Source organism: Taudactylus pleione, unplaced genomic scaffold (assembly GCF_031769625.1).
Source record: "Taudactylus pleione unplaced genomic scaffold, aTauple2 ptg000041l, whole genome shotgun sequence".
NCBI classification, from domain to species: Eukaryota; Metazoa; Chordata; class Amphibia; order Anura; family Myobatrachidae; genus Taudactylus; species Taudactylus pleione.
Genome location: NW_028284443.1, coordinates 56,477,586 through 56,495,149, shown reverse-complemented (window position 1 = coordinate 56,495,149; position 17,564 = coordinate 56,477,586). Strand labels below are relative to the sequence as shown.

The 17,564-nt window shown below is 41.8% G+C and overlaps 1 protein-coding gene across 1 annotated transcript in view; it reads left to right on the top strand.

Annotated features, from left to right (window-relative positions):
* The window catches only part of DNAJC3 (DnaJ heat shock protein family (Hsp40) member C3), a 94,352-nt gene that overhangs the window by 54,459 nt on the left and 22,329 nt on the right, over nucleotides 1–17,564 (top strand). The window contains exons 6-9 of the mRNA XM_088458974.1: nucleotides 2,047–2,228; nucleotides 6,634–6,753; nucleotides 8,239–8,344; nucleotides 11,774–11,894. Coding sequence (XP_088315100.1) covers nucleotides 2,047–2,228; nucleotides 6,634–6,753; nucleotides 8,239–8,344; nucleotides 11,774–11,894 — 529 coding nt within the window. The remainder of the gene's footprint in view (nucleotides 1–2,046; nucleotides 2,229–6,633; nucleotides 6,754–8,238; nucleotides 8,345–11,773; nucleotides 11,895–17,564) is intronic.

The window sequence follows — 17,564 nt, the reverse complement described above, 5'->3', positions numbered from 1 at the left end:
GATTTTTTTAGTACAGGGATGCTGAACGCAGAGGAGGACACATCCATGCACACCAAAGCAGGGCCGTTACTACACATTTTGGTGCCCTATGTACATAAAGAGCATTGGTGCCCTCATCCACAACCGAAGCAGGGAGAGCCCGCACTGAAAAAGTGTGGTCTCGTTGGGAAGGGGTACGACCACACAATAGTATCCCAAATGCAAATCACGCCACACAGTAATAATGCCCCTAATTTGTTATGCAATGCAGTAATGACCCCCAGAAGACCTCATGCCATGCAGTAATGCCCCCCAGAAGACATCATGCTACACCGTAATGCCCTCCAGAAGATATCATGCCACACAGTAATGCCCTCCAGAAGACATCATGTCACACAGTAATGCCCCCCCAGAAGACGACATGCCACACAGTAATGCCCCTCAGAAGACATCATGCCAAAAAAAAATCCCCCCCCCACCCAGAAGACATGACACACAGTAATGCCTTCCAGAAGACATGCCCCCAGAACATTGCCACACAGTAATGCCCCCCAGAACATTGCCACACAGTAATGAACATTAAAACACTATGCCCCAGCAACTTCCCTCCCCCCAGGGAGGCTGCTTCCAATCCGGGCCCTGCATGCTGGTCTCCTCATGATCATGCCTGTCTGGGCCAGATGATGCCTGCGCCGGGAGAGCTCACGAGACCTACTTCAGTGCTACGGGGCAGCCGTGCACGCCAGCTCATAGGAACTGACAGAATAGCTTCCGCCATTCCTCCAAGATTACCCCTGCCGCGCTTCTCACACCGGCCTGCGCCATCACATCATGACGCAGCCGCGTTATTATGTCAGGACGTAATGAAGCAGCCACACATAGGTCTCCAATCTGAGCGCAGTGCCGTCCAGGAGGCGATGCTGCAAGCCAGCCCTGCACTCCAGATCAAAGGAGCTGTCAGAATGGCATCTGGCCGCCTGCCCAGATTTCCCCCACTGCACTTCTCATACATGGCCGTGTCGTGATGTCATGACGCAATGACGCTGCCACACATCCAACCACCTGCTGAGCTTGGCGCCATCCGGGAGGTGCTGCTGCTTGGTTAGCCTTAGCTCAGCCTTTGGCCCTTCTGGCATTTGCCAGATGACCAGTCCGGCCCTGATTGTGTCCTATATTTCATGGAATTACATATATATATTATAATTTTGTTGATTTGGAAAGCTTTATTAATAAAGACTTGGCTATACTACTGTTTTCTCTCTAATATTCATATCAGACCTTTTACAAAAATTCAAGTTATCAGTTTGATGTGTTGCTGTATTGTAGCTGCAATGTAAGGTAATACAGGTTGAGTTTGCCATATCCAAATATTCTGAAATACTTTTTGAGCGTGACTGAGATAGTGACACCTTTGCTTTCTGATGGTTCAGTGTACACAAACTTTGTTTAAGACACAAAACTATTACAAATGTTGTATAAAATTATCTGCAGGCTGTGTGTATAAGGTGTATATGAAAGCTAAATGCATTCTGTGTTTAGACTTTGGTCCCATCCCCTATAAATATCATTATGGTATGCAAATATTCCAAAATACTTAATAATCCGATATCCAAAATACTTCTGGGCCCAAGCATTTTGGATATGGGAGATTCACCCTGTACTAGTTATAGCAAGGAGAGAGTTCTTTATTTTCCAGTTAGCCTATATATTATAGCACTAGAATGGAGTTAGCTCTGTTATACACTCTTTATCCATGCGCCTTATTACAGAATACCATCCATAAAAATAGGGAGCAACATCTAGCTGATTCTATTTAGATACTAGTCCTTAGTGCTATATGATCTGAAAAGGTGAAAGTCTTTCAAATTGTTGTTTATGCCTCAATGTTTTCTGTTGGTTTATTTTCACATTGCTTCCGATAGATTCTCCGTAATGACTGTAACTGCTAGCAGATTAAGAAGTGGCCGCATTTTGTTGAGTTTTTTATGCTGAACCAGCCTCCAGTAATATGTTCACATATTGTGCATGCGTTCTGTAGGTGAATAAAGCCATTTATTTTCTTTTGAGACATGTGTATGGGATGCAGAGGTTCGAGAGCTGCGGGCTGAATGCTACATCAATCAAGGAGAGCCTGGAAAAGCCATCAGTGACCTAAGAGCAGCTTCCAAACTAAAGAGTGATAATACAGGAGCCTTTTATAAAGTCAGCCGCCTATATTATGAGCTGGGAGACCATGAGATGTCACTCAGGTGAGGCAGTGTACAGTGAGCTGTCACTTCTATTGCAGCAATTATATACACGACTTCTACAAAGTACATGTATGTAACTTATGTCTGTCATGTAAAATGTCTTAGTTTAAACTGGAGGAAGTCTGCTGATCATATAATATAAATATCTAATGTATTTAATTATAAGCATTTCCTGAAATGTTTTGCAATAAATAATAACATAAAAAAGAATCATGACCTTAATTATTAATAGGAGGGGATTTGTGACATCAAAGGAAAATTCCTCAGCATAATTATATGCCCACTGAATTTACTGCCAGCTCCAATAGTCAGCAACAATTGAAATAATCTGTCCCACGATGTGAAATAGAAGGAGACACCAGATTTTATGGCAATATAATGTCTACATTTATATAGAAGAAATGAACAATTGGATGTTCCATATAAATGTAGCTGTTTAACCGGAAAGGCAAAATGTTGTTGAAATTGTAACAATGTTCCAGCTTTTATGATTGGAAACAAGCTGTTTATTATGCTCACTGCTGATGTTTAATGACGAGCTGTATGAGGATGTAAAATGCTGAGCAAACAGATCTATATCAGCTGATTTTTAAATGAAAAAAATGCAGTTAGTGGTTTTTACCTCGGTCTTTTATATGAAGGGAGCCGCCTGAGTTAAACACTCCGTGTGCCTCTTAGTCTCCATCTATTTGGAGAGTATATGGTGTGATGCCCCGGTTGTAGGGACCCGGTGTAGCTTGCGGGACTCCCGATCTCAGCCTCCCATTCTCCGGAGAGTATGTGAATGCACCAGCCTGAGAAGTCCAGTGTAATTGACGGGACTTCTAATCTCTGCCTCCGTCCTGTATGTGAATCTCTGCCTCCGGAGAGTATGTGAATGCACCAGCCTGAGAAGTCCAGTGTAATTGACGGGACTTCTAATCTCTGCCTCCGTCCTGCTGTGAGGTGGACGCACAGCACACAGGTGCAGGCCTGGGGAATCCTGTCACACTGGCAAGGCTCACGTAGGTAGCACCTAGAGCCGTAGCTTGTAATCCATTCAAGGCAGTAGCTGGTAGTTAGCGGTTAAAGGTCCAGGAACAGCAGGTAGCAGAAAATGCTATATGCGGACAGCCCGTGTAATACTGTGTGGATTTCTCTCTGTAGCACTAACGCGTTTCTTCCCTATTTGGGATTTCATCAGAGGGGTGTAACGATCTGGAGGGTCACCCTCCTTTTAAATACCTTTTTAAATACCTGAACAGTTAATTAAAATGAAAACACCTGAGTGGCTGAATTAAATTAGTTTCTACCGGTTACAAATTAACACATAGACAACCAATGCTTTTCTGATATGGGCACATTTTACAGTATAGAAGGATTTTAAACTGATCCATAAATAAAGGATACAAAAACTTATAATTGATGAAAAATAATACTAATAAGTAATGGATTATAAAACATAATTAGTTGCATGTTTTATAAATGTAACCTACAATTACTCATAATAAATACCTTAAAAAAGTTGTTATAAATTAATTGGTATGCAAAAAATATAAAAATGCATATTTGAAAGATATTATCACATGAATACAAGTAAAAATAAATATAAAAAGTGTTTTCAAAAACTCTCCAGAATGGCTTACCAAACCAAAAATATTCAGATCTATATTAGTAAAGTTTGAATATATATAAATTAAAATCAACATATAATTCTATCCTAAATATGTTGTAATTATCTATAAGAAATATAGCAATTTTCTCATGGTTTATTTAGACTCAAAAAATAAATAGCCATATAAAGAATTGTATAGGTATTAAACGAATGTTTATAATCAAAACATGTACAGTCATTAGAATAGTATGCATTAACATAGAAATAAACAGTCGGCTAAAAAGAACCCAAATTTGACATGTCTAAATGATAGAGAATCTACCTGGATACTATATTTGGTTTAATGAAATATAGAGAATCCCAAAATGATGACACTAAGGACAGATATGCATCACAAGAATACTCATACTATACAACAGAAAAAAATGATGAAAACAAAAGCAAAAAAGGGAAAAGAATTGATGTAGAGACGGGATTATATGTATGTATATGTGTGTGTGTGTGTGTATATGTATATATATATATATATATATATATATATATATATATATATATATATATATATATATATATATATACATATACATATACATATACATATTATGTATGTGACATGCAGCTTTAAGAACATTGAGCACCTTTGGTCACACCAATGATCCAAAACATCTCCATGTCTAAACAACTTGGCGAACACTACCATTATGAATAATATTACAGTACTTAGTTTAGATCTAATGTCTCATTCAAACCCTCTGGATACAGACAGTTGAATTCATGAATCCAGTAAAACCTCTTTTTTACATAATTGTTTAAATTGATCACCTCCCCTGTTAGTTTTACTGATATGTTCTATTCCTGTAATTTCTATACTTTCTGGATTGCTGTTATGGCACAGAGCAAAATGTCTAGATACGCTATGTGGCATAACTTTATTCAAGATATTTCTCCTGTGCACCCCAAATCTGGTTCTGAGATTTCTAATAGTCCTACCGATATATAATAAGTTACACTCACATTGAAGCAGATAAATAACTTATTTGTGTTCCACAATTTATACATTCTCTGATATTATAGGTCTTATTTGAATATGGCAAAAATACATCTTTAGTTTTATTAGTGTGGGGACACATTCTGCATCGTGAACCTCCACATTTATAAAATCCCGTTGGGATATTTGGAAGCCAGGTGTGATTATCTGGAGTAAGTTGAGATGTGTTACATTTAAGAAAACTTGGGTCTAGTAAGTTTTTGAGATTGCAATTTTTCTTGAATATAACCCTGGGTTTATCAGCTATTAGATCTTCGAGAATTGGGTCTCTTCTAAGCAGGGGTTAGTTCCTATTTATGATGTTTTTGATAAGCAGACTTGTTGTATTTACAAATATATGGTATACTTTCTTTTTTCTCTCTCTATTGCTGAATTTAGAATCCAATCTCTGTCTTTTTTTGTGTGGTTTAATGGTTGTAACAAAGCTTCTCTATCCATTTGGATGACTTCCTTAAAAGCTTTATCTAACAGATTTTGGGGATAACCACTGTCAAGAAAATTTTGTATAATTTCTCTGGATTGGGCTAGGAAGGTGGAGTCAATACTACACATTCTTTTTAACCACATGAGTTGACTTTTTGGAATGTTAGCTCTCCATGGTTTTTAGTGAGAAATTTTGTAGTGTAGAAAATTATTAGCATCCACCTTCTTTTTGAAGGTGGAAGTCACAATATTGTCAACCATGGAGAGGTCAAGATCATGGAAGGATATGGAAGTTCTATGGAAATGGTGTGTGAAGGTGAGGTTATAATTGTTAAAATTAAGTGAATTAACAAAATAAATCATCACCATCCCAAATAATAAATAAATCATCAATATAATGGCCATAGAGAACCATAGCCGAGTTATGCAAACCTCTACGTGGGTGCACTTGAGGACGACTATGTTTGGAGTGGCAGCTTTGGCGCGAACCTCGTTCCCATGGCCGTTCCCATCACCTGTAGGAAGTGCTTCTCATCAAATAAAAAGTGATTGTGTATAAATATAAACAAATAGTCTATTAGAACTTTTTGATGTTTAGAGGATAGAGTACTTGATTTCTCAAGGATACTCCTCATAGTGTTAACACCTTTATCGTGAGGAATGTTTGAATATACAGATTCAACATCCAGTGTGAGGAAGCCATCGCTCTCCCTCCACTGGAAGCCTTTGAGAAGATCTAATGTGTGTAGAATCTTTAAAATAAGACTTTCACATTTACAACCATTAGTTGTTTTTTTTTAATCAATATAGTGTGAAAGATTACTAGTGAGGGATCCCACTCCCGAAATAATAGGACGACCCGGTGGTGTAGAAAGTGACTTATCAATTTTTGGTAAGTGATAATAAATCGGTGTGATGGGAAAAAGAATATATAAAATCTTCCATTCCTCCCTGGATAAAATGCCATCTTCCAAAGCCTCATCCAAAATCTTTTTTAGTTCCATCTGATATAGGGAGGAGGGGTTATGGTCCAGTCTTGTGTAAAAATGCTATAAAATTTTATTATACATATGGGCTTATTTATTTTTGTTTAGGTTATGTGTCCTTCGCTAACTGAAATGTTTTGCACACACATCTATGAGTGTTGCAGGTAGCTCCATCATAATTTAAAATGTTCTTTAATGTGAGATGTAAGTAATAAGGCTGCTCTCTGTTCTTATGTGGTACATACAGTAAGTACATAGTGCATCCTTTATTTAGCAATTTGGAGATTAGCTTAATTTAATAATCCTGAAAAAGTACAGTTTTTACTAACGTCTTGTGTTCCCTGTCTCTAATAGTGAAATCCGGGAGTGCTTAAAGCTAGATCCAGACCATAAAGACTGTTTTTCACACTATAAACAAGTGAAAAAGCTAAATAAACAGATCCAAAGTGCTGAAGAACTGATACAGGAAGGAAGGTGAGAGGTTTCCTGCTGATGTTTCTAAGTCATTCTAAAGAGGGAAACCAGGAATACAAGCTGTCATAATACCTACAGATTGAAATGCCATTTGTGAAAGTTCTTTGAGATAACTGATTGGCTATGTCCTCTTACAATTGATATATCACTAATGCCCTTTGGTGTGACATTACTAATCCATTGTAAAATGTATTTCATGGTTCCCAATATATTGTATAAAAATCGCCATCTGCACCAAATTATATTTTATTTAGTATACAGTATGTTTGGCATTCCTACTTCATCTTTGTAAGGTGTATTTGACTGGGGTGGAAGAACCTTTCATTGTATTCATACTTCCTCTACTGTCTTGCATGTTTAATAGCCATTAGGATTATTGGAATGTGCACAGCAGCACAGTAGTATTGTTCAGGAAGTTTAATGTTCTGATCTTGTAGGAGTAAGAATATAATGAACAGTAGACATGTGACTATCAGGACTACATGTGTCATGATGTGAGAAGGGGAAGAGAGGTAACTAAGAACCCACAGACTTGCGGGGGGGAAATGCACTAAGCCGTGGAGAGTTGAAAATGACAGGAGCTGATTGGTTGGTACTTTATCACTCTCCAAGACTTAGTACATCTACCCCTTGGTTAGTTAGAGGAAGGAGCAGGGTCCCCAATAGCACAGAATAGTGATGTGAGGCTGCTTTAACGCTGACTTGGCTAAATTGTGGTGTGATGCACAACTCTATAAAAAACACACAACAAGTCATTTCATGCAACCAAACTATGACTTTACTAGTGAAAAAATATTACACAAAACCATATTGAAAGCTTAATAGAATATTTGTTTTAGCTATGTATAGATTGAAAGAATAAAACCTAGTACATCTGCGCTATACAATTTCAGTTATATGCGGGGTCTGTTCTTTAATAGTTTGCAGTCTACATAGATAGAACTGATTGACCAAATATCTGCATCACCAATGTTTTTATTTGAAAAATCAAAACCACTTCATAAAAATTAAAATCCCTATTAGAAGTTGTTTATGAGTGATAAATATGTAAAAAAAAAAAAATCAATGTTTTCTGTATGTGTGTCCTATAACATCATTTATCTGAGGTCGGACTAATTGCACATAAGTAAAATACTTATATTAAAAGTAAATGTAAAATGTTTGGGTAGAGTTGACAGTAGGGTGCGTCCTAGTTCAGCTCTAAACCTCATTCTTTAGAATAAAGCTGCCCAGTAGTTGTGTGCTACATGGAAAGGAAGGCAGTATATTAGCTGGATAGTCTCCTTACTCTAAATGTGGTCTTATGTTGTTGTTATAATAGTAGTATGTACATTCATCTTCCATGCAAACACTGCTGCACATGTACACTGGTAAATAAAAGTCTGACACCACCACTGTACATGATTTTCTGATTAAATTATTATTCACAAATGACAGAATAACTGTAATGCACATATTCTGTATTACTAAGGTGTTTCCTTGCAGGTATGAAGATGCCATCAGTAAATATGGAGGAGTGTTGAAAACGGAACCAAATATTCCTTATTATTCATTACTGGTCCAGGAACGTAGATGTCACAGTTACTCCAAAGTAAGTGGTGGATGGTTTTACTTTGTGTAAAGAAGGCACAGATCTGAGCACCCTTATTGATCCAGAATGTCATTGTGTAGAATGTGTGCATGTGGGTTTACATCCAACATTATTTATTGCCACTTTTTGTTTTAAACAGAGATTACATAGTAGCCCTAATTTTGGACACTTTGATTTTACACCAATGCTGCTTTATGTTCTGTCCTGTGCAATTCAAGTTGCACATCTAATTTCAAGTCATTTGTATGTGCTCTGCCAACTGGAGGAGCACTCAGGTTTGTGGGTATTCAAAAATATCCAAAACAGGCGCACAGTGTTTATGTAGTGTCAGAGGGCCTGATTCACTACGGATCGCTATTCTGCTTATACGCACGCTACACAGTTGCTAATATCAGTGTCGACATGAAAATGTTTGCATTCGCATTGCGATCGCAGCCTGACATAAGGACGCCCACTTCCCCTTACATTCGTATACTTGGCCAACATAGAGAAACAATCGGTAACATCGGACAGTTAATGAAGCTCAGACCTCACTCAGGAGAGGCTTACTTTAGTGCACGCTATGAGGCCTCAGGCGGTGTCTGGTATCGCAGTGGCTAATTTATGCATGCCCATGCACCAGCGGTGAAACGCACTGGCGCGCCTGCGTTTGCCCGACCACCCCCCGTCACCACCCACAAACGGCAATTCCTGTCAATCACTCTGCCATGGGTCTGCGTATCTTCTGCGACCACTGTCCCGATCGCAGTGGCTAGTTCGTGCACTGTGATGCATGCGCAGAACACAGCAATCGAACCGATTTGCGTGCGTATAAGCAACTGCGTTCCTTGCTGAATCAGGCCCAGAGTTCTGTATTTTTCCTAACCTGTTAGATCCACCCCATATGAGTACCAACATTTTTGTATTCTTCTAAAGCACTGCTCTGTTTAGCCTCATGTATGAATGATTTAATCATGAGTGAGGCTATGTGAGGGCTGTCTTTATTACAGGTGGCAGTTCTGTATGTTTTTGAAGCTTTTATTTTTTTTTACTTTGCTCGAAGTGCACTTAGAAATCTGCATCTGCCCTGAAGTACAACTACAATGTTTAAAGTACAGGATGAGAATGGATCTCTCCTTGCTCTGATGACTGGATCTCTCCTTGCTCTGATGACTGGATCTCTCCTTGCTCTGATGACTGGATCTCTCCTTGCTCTGATGACTGGATATCTTTGCTGTGATGTGGTGTAGAAATCAAGAGTTTTTGATGACAGAAAATAGCAGCAACAAAATCAGGAACACTAACGCACACAGAGGGGTTTCCGCGTACCCAGAAACCCCCCTGACAGAGGGGAGAGCAGGCAACGTTTTATTAAGCCCCGCCCCTTGCAATAAAATGCCACGATTCGCGGGTCAATAGGGAGGAGGTGGAGCCAATTTGATGCGATTCCGTTAGAATCGTCATTTTTCCCCTTGAATCGTGGCATTTTACCGCTAGGGGGAGTGTGCCTAATGACATGGTGCCAGCCTGTCAGGTCCTGTCCTCATCAGATCTACAGCCCACAGCTGCTGCAAGGTAAGCATGTGTGTGTGTAATGTATGTGCGACGTGTGTATGTATGCAACCTCTGTTCCCCTTTTTTTTGTTTTCATCCATGTGATTTTCATTAGAAAGACGAGTGTATTGCACTACATTATTGGTTGTTGCCTGTGTCCCCTCACCTGCATTGTAACACAGTAAAAAGGTAGCGTAAGTCAGGGAATTATAGCTTATTTATACCAGTGGTTTAATGCACTACATGTGACAAAAGCCCAGTAGTGTTTTGTTACAGGCTTATAATGGAGCAGGCTTGGCCAACCTGTGGCTCTCCAGCTGTTGTTAAATGACAAGTAGCAGCATGCTTTACTAGCTGATGGTGAGCGTGTATGCTGGAGAGACACAGGCTGGCCAGGCCTGTAATAGAGCACCAATACATAGTACATATATATCAGAGACTGTGTATTACTGCCCATTACACTGTCTGAGGCCATTGCATTACATATTATTAGACCTTGCACATAGACATTTTGTTCCACTTACCATATTTTTCTGGGAAAAATAACAAGACAGCTGTGTGCATGTTTTATTGCAGTCTTTTACTCCTGTATAGCAGCATTGAAAGTAATGCAGATAATGTAATGTTATCCACCGTTCTGGCTCATAAGTCTAAGCTAAATAATATACCTGACATGATCAAAGTGCAAATGAATGTGTCCAGCATAATATCTGTTTCAGCAGTATTGGGTACCTACACGGCAGTCATGGCCAGTGATGGCACTATGCATTTGGGCTTTTTCTCCTATATAAACATATACTGTTTTTGCTTGTTTATTTTGCATCCTAATTTTGGTCCTCAGACTCGGTGAGGGGAATCCATTATTACACACAATGTCTGTGTGGTATAGAGACACTGCTACTAATTTATATGTCAACATTGCTGCTTGACCTTCAGTTGTAAATATGCTTTAAGGGCCCCGACGTGTGCACAAGGAGTTACCTGTAACCTGGGTTATAAAGGACAGGTCATCTGTGTTAGGTTATTGGGACTTTCTATTAATTTGAAAAGGATATTGCTAATTTAGTATAGGAATAGTCAATTAGAAAAGCAGTAATAATTTGTTTATTGTAATATATGTGATTTATTGTGTGTTTATTGTACCAAACCTTTTGTCTCCCATTGTAAGTGTCTGATTGGGGGACCCTTGCCTCTCTGTGGGTGTGGACTGAGTTAGGAATTGCCACCAGTTACATCTGCACCACACCATCTGTATTCTCTACAGTGGGGTATTACAGAAGGGATGCAGTCAGGAAGCAGACGGTCGAAATGCCAACCGCCGGCTTCCCGACTTTCAATTTCCGGCAGGGTACTAATGACAGGCGTGGAAATCCCGACGCCTGTCATACATACGTCGGGAGCCCCGATGCCCGGCATACCGAAGGAAGGTAATGCGGACACCCGCGGGGGTAACTTGGGGTTATGCACCCCCCCCCCCCCCCCCCGGGAGGGTTCGGGTTAGGCTAGGGGAAGGGGGTTAGGGTTAAACACCCCCGGGGGGAGGATAGGGTTAGGCACCTCCCCGGGAGACTTGGGTTTAGGCTGAGGGGACAGGGGAGTTAGGTTTAGGCACGGGGTTAGGGTTAGACACTAGGGGGAGGTTAGGGTTAGGCACCCCTAAAGGAGGGTTGGGGGGGGGAGTAGGGTTAGTGAACACTTAACTTTTTAGCTGTCTGGACCTTCACTGCTGTCTTCCGGCATCGGGATTTGAACCGTCGGACATAGGTCTGGCGGTATTTCATACCAATCACTTACAGAAGGACACTGGCATTAATGATTGTAGCAAGGCAAGATGCAGAGTTGACCTTAATGCTGGGCATTTCTTGGGTGTATAAAATGTAGACTTCTTTATTCTAGAACCAGCAATCTACTGAAGCCATTAAAGAGTGCACAGAGTTTCTGGAGAAGGAATCTGATAATGTGAATGCTCTGAAAGACCGGGCTGAAGCTTACATACAAGAAGAAATGTATGAAGAAGGTACTTTTCTCTTTCACTTCTGATCATCAATTTTAAGCTCCTGTACAGAATGTAATTGCTTGTACATGTGATATTACTAAAGTTTGCTTGTATAAAGGTAGCCTAGGTGTAGGGTGGTAACAGAGCAATGTTTACTTGTATAAAGGTTGCCTAGGTGTAGTATGGTGACAGAGCAATGCCTCCGTATGTAAAGGTAGCCTCGGTGTAGTGTGGTGACAGAGCAATGTTTACTTGTATAAAGGTAGCGTGGTGACAGAGCAGTGCTTGCTTGTGGAAAGGTAGCTTAGGTGTAGTGTGGTGACAGAACAGTGCTTGCGTATGTAAAGGTAGCCTAGCTGTAGTGTGGTGACAGTGCAATGTTTACTTGTATAAAGGTAGTGTGGTGACAGAGCAGTGCTTGCTTGTATAAAGGTTGCCTAGGTGTAGTGTGGTGACAGCAGTGCTTTCGTGTGTAAACGTTGCCTAGGTGTAGTGTGGTGACAGTGCAATGTTTACTTGTATAAAGGTAGCGTGGTTACAGAGCAGTGCTTTCGTATGTAAACGTAGCCTAGGTGTAGTGTGGTGACAGAGCAGTGCTTTCGTATGTAAAGGTAGCCTAGGTGTAGTGTGGTGACAAAGCAGTGCTTGCTTGTGTAAAGGTAGCCTAGGTGTAGTGTGGTGACAGAGCAGTGCTTGCTTGTGTAAAGGTAGCCTAGGTGTAGTGTGGTGACAGATCAATGTTTACTTGTATAAAGGTAGCCTAGGTGTAGTGTGGTGACAAAGCAGTGCTTGCTTGTGTAAAGGTAGCCTAGGTGTAGAGTGGTGACAAAGCAGTGCTTTCGTATGTAAAGGTAGCCTAGGTGTAGTATGGTGACAGAGCAATGCTTGCGTATGTAAAGGTAGCCTCGGTGTAGTGTGGTGACAGAGCAGTGCTTGTGTATGTAAAGGTAGCCTCGGTGTAGTGTGGTGACAGAGCAATGTTTACTTGTATAAAGGTAGCCTAGGTGTAGTGTGGTGACAGTGCAATGTTTACTTGTATAAAGGTTGCCTAGGTGTAGTGTGGTGACAGCAGTGCTTTCGTGTGTAAACGTTGCCTAGGTGTAGTGTGGTGACAAAGCAGTGCTTGCTTGTGGAAAGGTAGCCTAGGTGTAGTGTGGTGACAAAGCAGTGCTTGCTTGTGGAAAGGTAGCCTAGGTGTAGTGTGGTGACAAAGCAGTGCTTGCTTTTATAAAGGTAGCCTAGGTGTAGTGTGGTGACAAAGCAGTGCTTGCTTTTATAAAGGTAGCCTAGGTGTAGTGTGGTGACAGAGCAGTGCTTTCGTATGTAAAGGTAGCCTAGGTGTAGTGTGGTGACAGAGCAGTGCTTTCGTATGTAAAGGTAGCCTAGGTGTAGTGTGGTGACAGTGCAATGTTTACTTGTATAAAGGTAGCCTAGGTGTAGTGTGGTGACAGAACAGTGCTTGCGTATGTAAAGGTAGCCTAGGTGTAGTGTGGTGACAGTGCAATGTTTACTTGTATAAAAGTAGCCTAGGTGTAGTGTGGTGACAGAACAGTGCTTGCGTATGTAAAGGTAGCCTAGGTGTAGTGTGGTGACAGTGCAATGTTTACTTGTATAAAGGTAGCGTGGTTACAGAGCAGTGCTTTCGTATGTAAAGGTAGCCTAGGTGTAGTGTGGTGACAGAGCAGTGCTTTCGTATGTAAAGGTAGCCTAGGTGTAGTGTGGTGACAGAGCAGTGCTTGCTTGTGTAAAGGTAGCCTAGGTGTAGTGTGGTGACAGAGCAGTGCTTGCTTGTGTAAAGGTAGCCTAGGTGTAGTGTGGTGACAGATCAATGTTTACTTGTATAAAGGTAGCCTAGGTGTAGTGTGGTGACAAAGCAGTGCTTGCTTGTGTAAAGGTAGCCTAGGTGTAGTGTGGTGACAGATCAATGTTTATTTGTATAAAGGTAGCCTAGGTGTAGTGTGGTGACAGAGCAGTGCTTTCGTGTGTAAAGGTAGCCTAGGTGTAGTGTGGTGACAGAACAGTGCTTGCGTATGTAAAGGTAGCCTAGGTGTAGTGTGGTGACAGCAGTGCTTTCGTGTGTAAACGTTGCCTAGGTGTAGTGTGGTGACAGTGCAATGTTTACTTGTATAAAGGTAGCGTGGTTACAGAGCAGTGCTTTCGTGTGTAAAGGTAGCCTAGGTGTAGTGTGGTGACAGAGCAGTGCTTGCTTGTGTAAAGGTAGCCTAGGTGTAGTGTGGTGACAGAGCAATGCTTGCTTTTATAAAGGTAGCCTAGGTGTAGAGTGGTGACAAAGCAGTGCTTGCTTGTGGAAAGGTAGCCTAGGTGTAGTGTGGTGACAGAGCAGTGCTTGCTTGTGTAAAGGTAGCCTAGGTGTAGTGTGGTGACAGAGCAATGCTTGCTTGTATAAAGGTAGCCTAGGTGTAGTGTGGTGACAAAGCAGTGCTTGCTTTTATAAAGGTAGCCTAGGTGTAGAGTGGTGACAAAGCAGTGCTTGCTTTTATTAAGGTAGCCTAGGTGTAGTGTGGTGACAGAGCAGTGCTTTCGTATGTAAAGGTAGCCTAGGTGTAGTGTGGTGACAGAGCAGTGCTTTCGTATGTAAAGGTAGCCTAGGTGTAGTGTGGTGACAGAACAGTGCTTGCGTATGTAAAGGTAGCCTAGGTGTAGTGTGGTGACAGCAGTGCTTTCGTGTGTAAACGTTGCCTAGGTGTAGTGTGGTGACAGTGCAATGTTTACTTGTATAAAGGTAGCGTGGTGACAGAGCAGTGCTTGCTTGTGGAAAGGTAGCCTAGGTGTAGTGTGATGACAGAGCAGTACTTGCTTGTGGAAAGGTAGCCTAGGTGTAGTGTGGTAACAGAGCAGTGCTTTCGTATGTAAAGGTAGCCTAGGTGTAGTGTGGTGACAGAGCAGTGCTTTCGTATGTAAAGGTAGCCTAGGTGTAGTGTGGTGACAGTGCAGTGCTTGCTTGTATAAAGGTAGCCTAGGTGTAGTGTGGTAACAGAGCAATGTTTATTTGTATAAAGGTTGCCTAGGTGTAGTATGGTGACAGAGCAATGCCTCCGTATGTAAAGGTAGCCTCGGTGTAGTGTGGTGACAGAGCAATGTTTACTTGTATAAAGGTAGCGTGGTGACAGAGCAGTGCTTGCTTGTGGAAAGGTAGCTTAGGTGTAGTGTGGTGACAGAACAGTGCTTGCGTATGTAAAGGTAGCCTAGGTGTAGTGTGGTGACAGTGCAATGTTTACTTGTATAAAGGTAGTGTGGTGACAGAGCAGTGCTTGCTTGTATAAAGGTTGCCTAGGTGTAGTGTGGTGACAGCAGTGCTTTCGTGTGTAAACGTTGCCTAGGTGTAGTGTGGTGACAGTGCAATGTTTACTTGTATAAAGGTAGCGTGGTTACAGAGCAGTGCTTTCGTATGTAAAGGTAGCCTAGGTGTAGTGTGGTGACAGAGCAGTGCTTTCGTATGTAAAGGTAGCCTAGGTGTAGTGTGGTGACAAAGCAGTGCTTGCTTGTGTAAAGGTAGCCTAGGTGTAGTGTGGTGACAGAGCAGTGCTTGCTTGTGTAAAGGTAGCCTAGGTGTAGTGTGGTGACAGATCAATGTTTACTTGTATAAAGGTAGCCTAGGTGTAGTGTGGTGACAAAGCAGTGCTTTCGTGTGTAAAGGTAGCCTAGGTGTAGTGTGGTGACAGAACAGTGCTTGCGTATGTAAAGGTAGCCTAGGTGTAGTGTGGTGACAGAACAGTGCTTGCGTATGTAAAGGTAGCCTAGGTGTAGTGTGGTGACAGTGCAATGTTTACTTGTATAAAGGTTGCCTAGGTGTAGTGTGGTGACAGCAGTGCTTTCGTGTGTAAACGTTGCCTAGGTGTAGTGTGGTGACAAAGCAGTGCTTGCTTGTGGAAAGGTAGCCTAGGTGTAGTGTGGTGACAAAGCAGTGCTTGCTTGTGGAAAGGTAGCCTAGGTGTAGTGTGGTGACAAAGCAGTGCTTGCTTTTATAAAGGTAGCCTAGGTGTAGTGTGGTGACAAAGCAGTGCTTGCTTTTATAAAGGTAGCCTAGGTGTAGTGTGGTGACAGAGCAGTGCTTGCTTGTGGAAAGGTAGCCTAGGTGTAGTGTGGTAACAGAGCAGTGCTTTCGTATGTAAAGGTAGCCTAGGTGTAGTGTGGTGACAGAGCAGTGCTTTCGTATGTAAAGGTAGCCTAGGTGTAGTGTGGTGACAGTGCAATGTTTACTTGTATAAAGGTAGCCTAGGTGTAGTGTGGTGACAGAACATTGCTTGCGTATGTAAAGGTAGCCTAGGTGTAGTGTGGTGACAGTGCAATGTTTACTTGTATAAAAGTAGCCTAGGTGTAGTGTGGTGACAGAACAGTGCTTGCGTATGTAAAAGTAGCCTAGGTGTAGTGTGGTGACAGTGCAATGTTTACTTGTATAAAGGTAGCGTGGTTACAGAGCAGTGCTTTCGTATGTAAAGGTAGCCTAGGTGTAGTGTGGTGACAGAGCAGTGCTTTCGTATGTAAAGGTAGCCTAGGTGTAGTGTGGTGACAGAGCAGTGCTTGCTTGTGTAAAGGTAGCCTAGGTGTAGTGTGGTGACAGAGCAGTGCTTGCTTGTGTAAAGGTAGCCTAGGTGTAGTGTGGTGACAGATCAATGTTTACTTGTATAAAGGTAGCCTAGGTGTAGTGTGGTGACAAAGCAGTGCTTGCTTGTGTAAAGGTAGCCTAGGTGTAGTGTGGTGACAGATCAATGTTTACTTGTATAAAGGTAGCCTAGGTGTAGTGTGGTGACAGAGCAGTGCTTTCGTGTGTAAAGGTAGCCTAGGTGTAGTGTGGTGACAGAACAGTGCTTGCGTATGTAAAGGTAGCCTAGGTGTAGTGTGGTGACAGCAGTGCTTTCGTGTGTAAACGTTGCCTAGGTGTAGTGTGGTGACAGTGCAATGTTTACTTGTATAAAGGTAGCGTGGTTACAGAGCAGTGCTTTCGTGTGTAAAGGTAGCCTAGGTGTAGTGTGGTGACAGAGCAGTGCTTGCTTGTGTAAAGGTAGCCTAGGTGTAGTGTGGTGACAGAGCAATGCTTGCTTTTATAAAGGTAGCCTAGGTGTAGAGTGGTGACAAAGCAGTGCTTGCTTGTGGAAAGGTAGCCTAGGTGTAGTGTGGTGACAGAGCAGTGCTTGCTTGTGGAAAGGTAGCCTAGGTGTAGTGTGGTGACAGAGCAATGCTTGCTTGTATAAAGGTAGCCTAGGTGTAGTGTGGTGACAAAGCAGTGCTTGCTTTTATAAAGGTAGCCTAGGTGTAGAGTGGTGACAAAGCAGTGCTTGCTTTTATTAAGGTAGCCTAGGTGTAGTGTGGTGACAGAGCAGTGCTTTCGTATGTAAAGGTAGCCTAGGTGTAGTGTGGTGACAGAGCAGTGCTTTCGTATGTAAAGGTAGCCTAGGTGTAGTGTGGTGACAGAGCAGTGCTTTCGTATGTAAAGGTAGCCTAGGTGTAGTGTGGTGACAGTGCAATGTTTACTTGTATAAAGGTAGTGTGGTGACAGAGCAGTGCTTGCTTGTGGAAAGGTAGCCTAGGTGTAGTGTGATGACAGAGCAGTGCTTGCTTGTGTAAAGTTAGCCTAGGTGTAGTGTGGTGACAGAGCAGTGCTTTCGTATGTAAAGGTAGCCTAGGTGTAGTGTGGTGACAGAGCAGTGCTTGCTTGTATAAAGGTAGCCT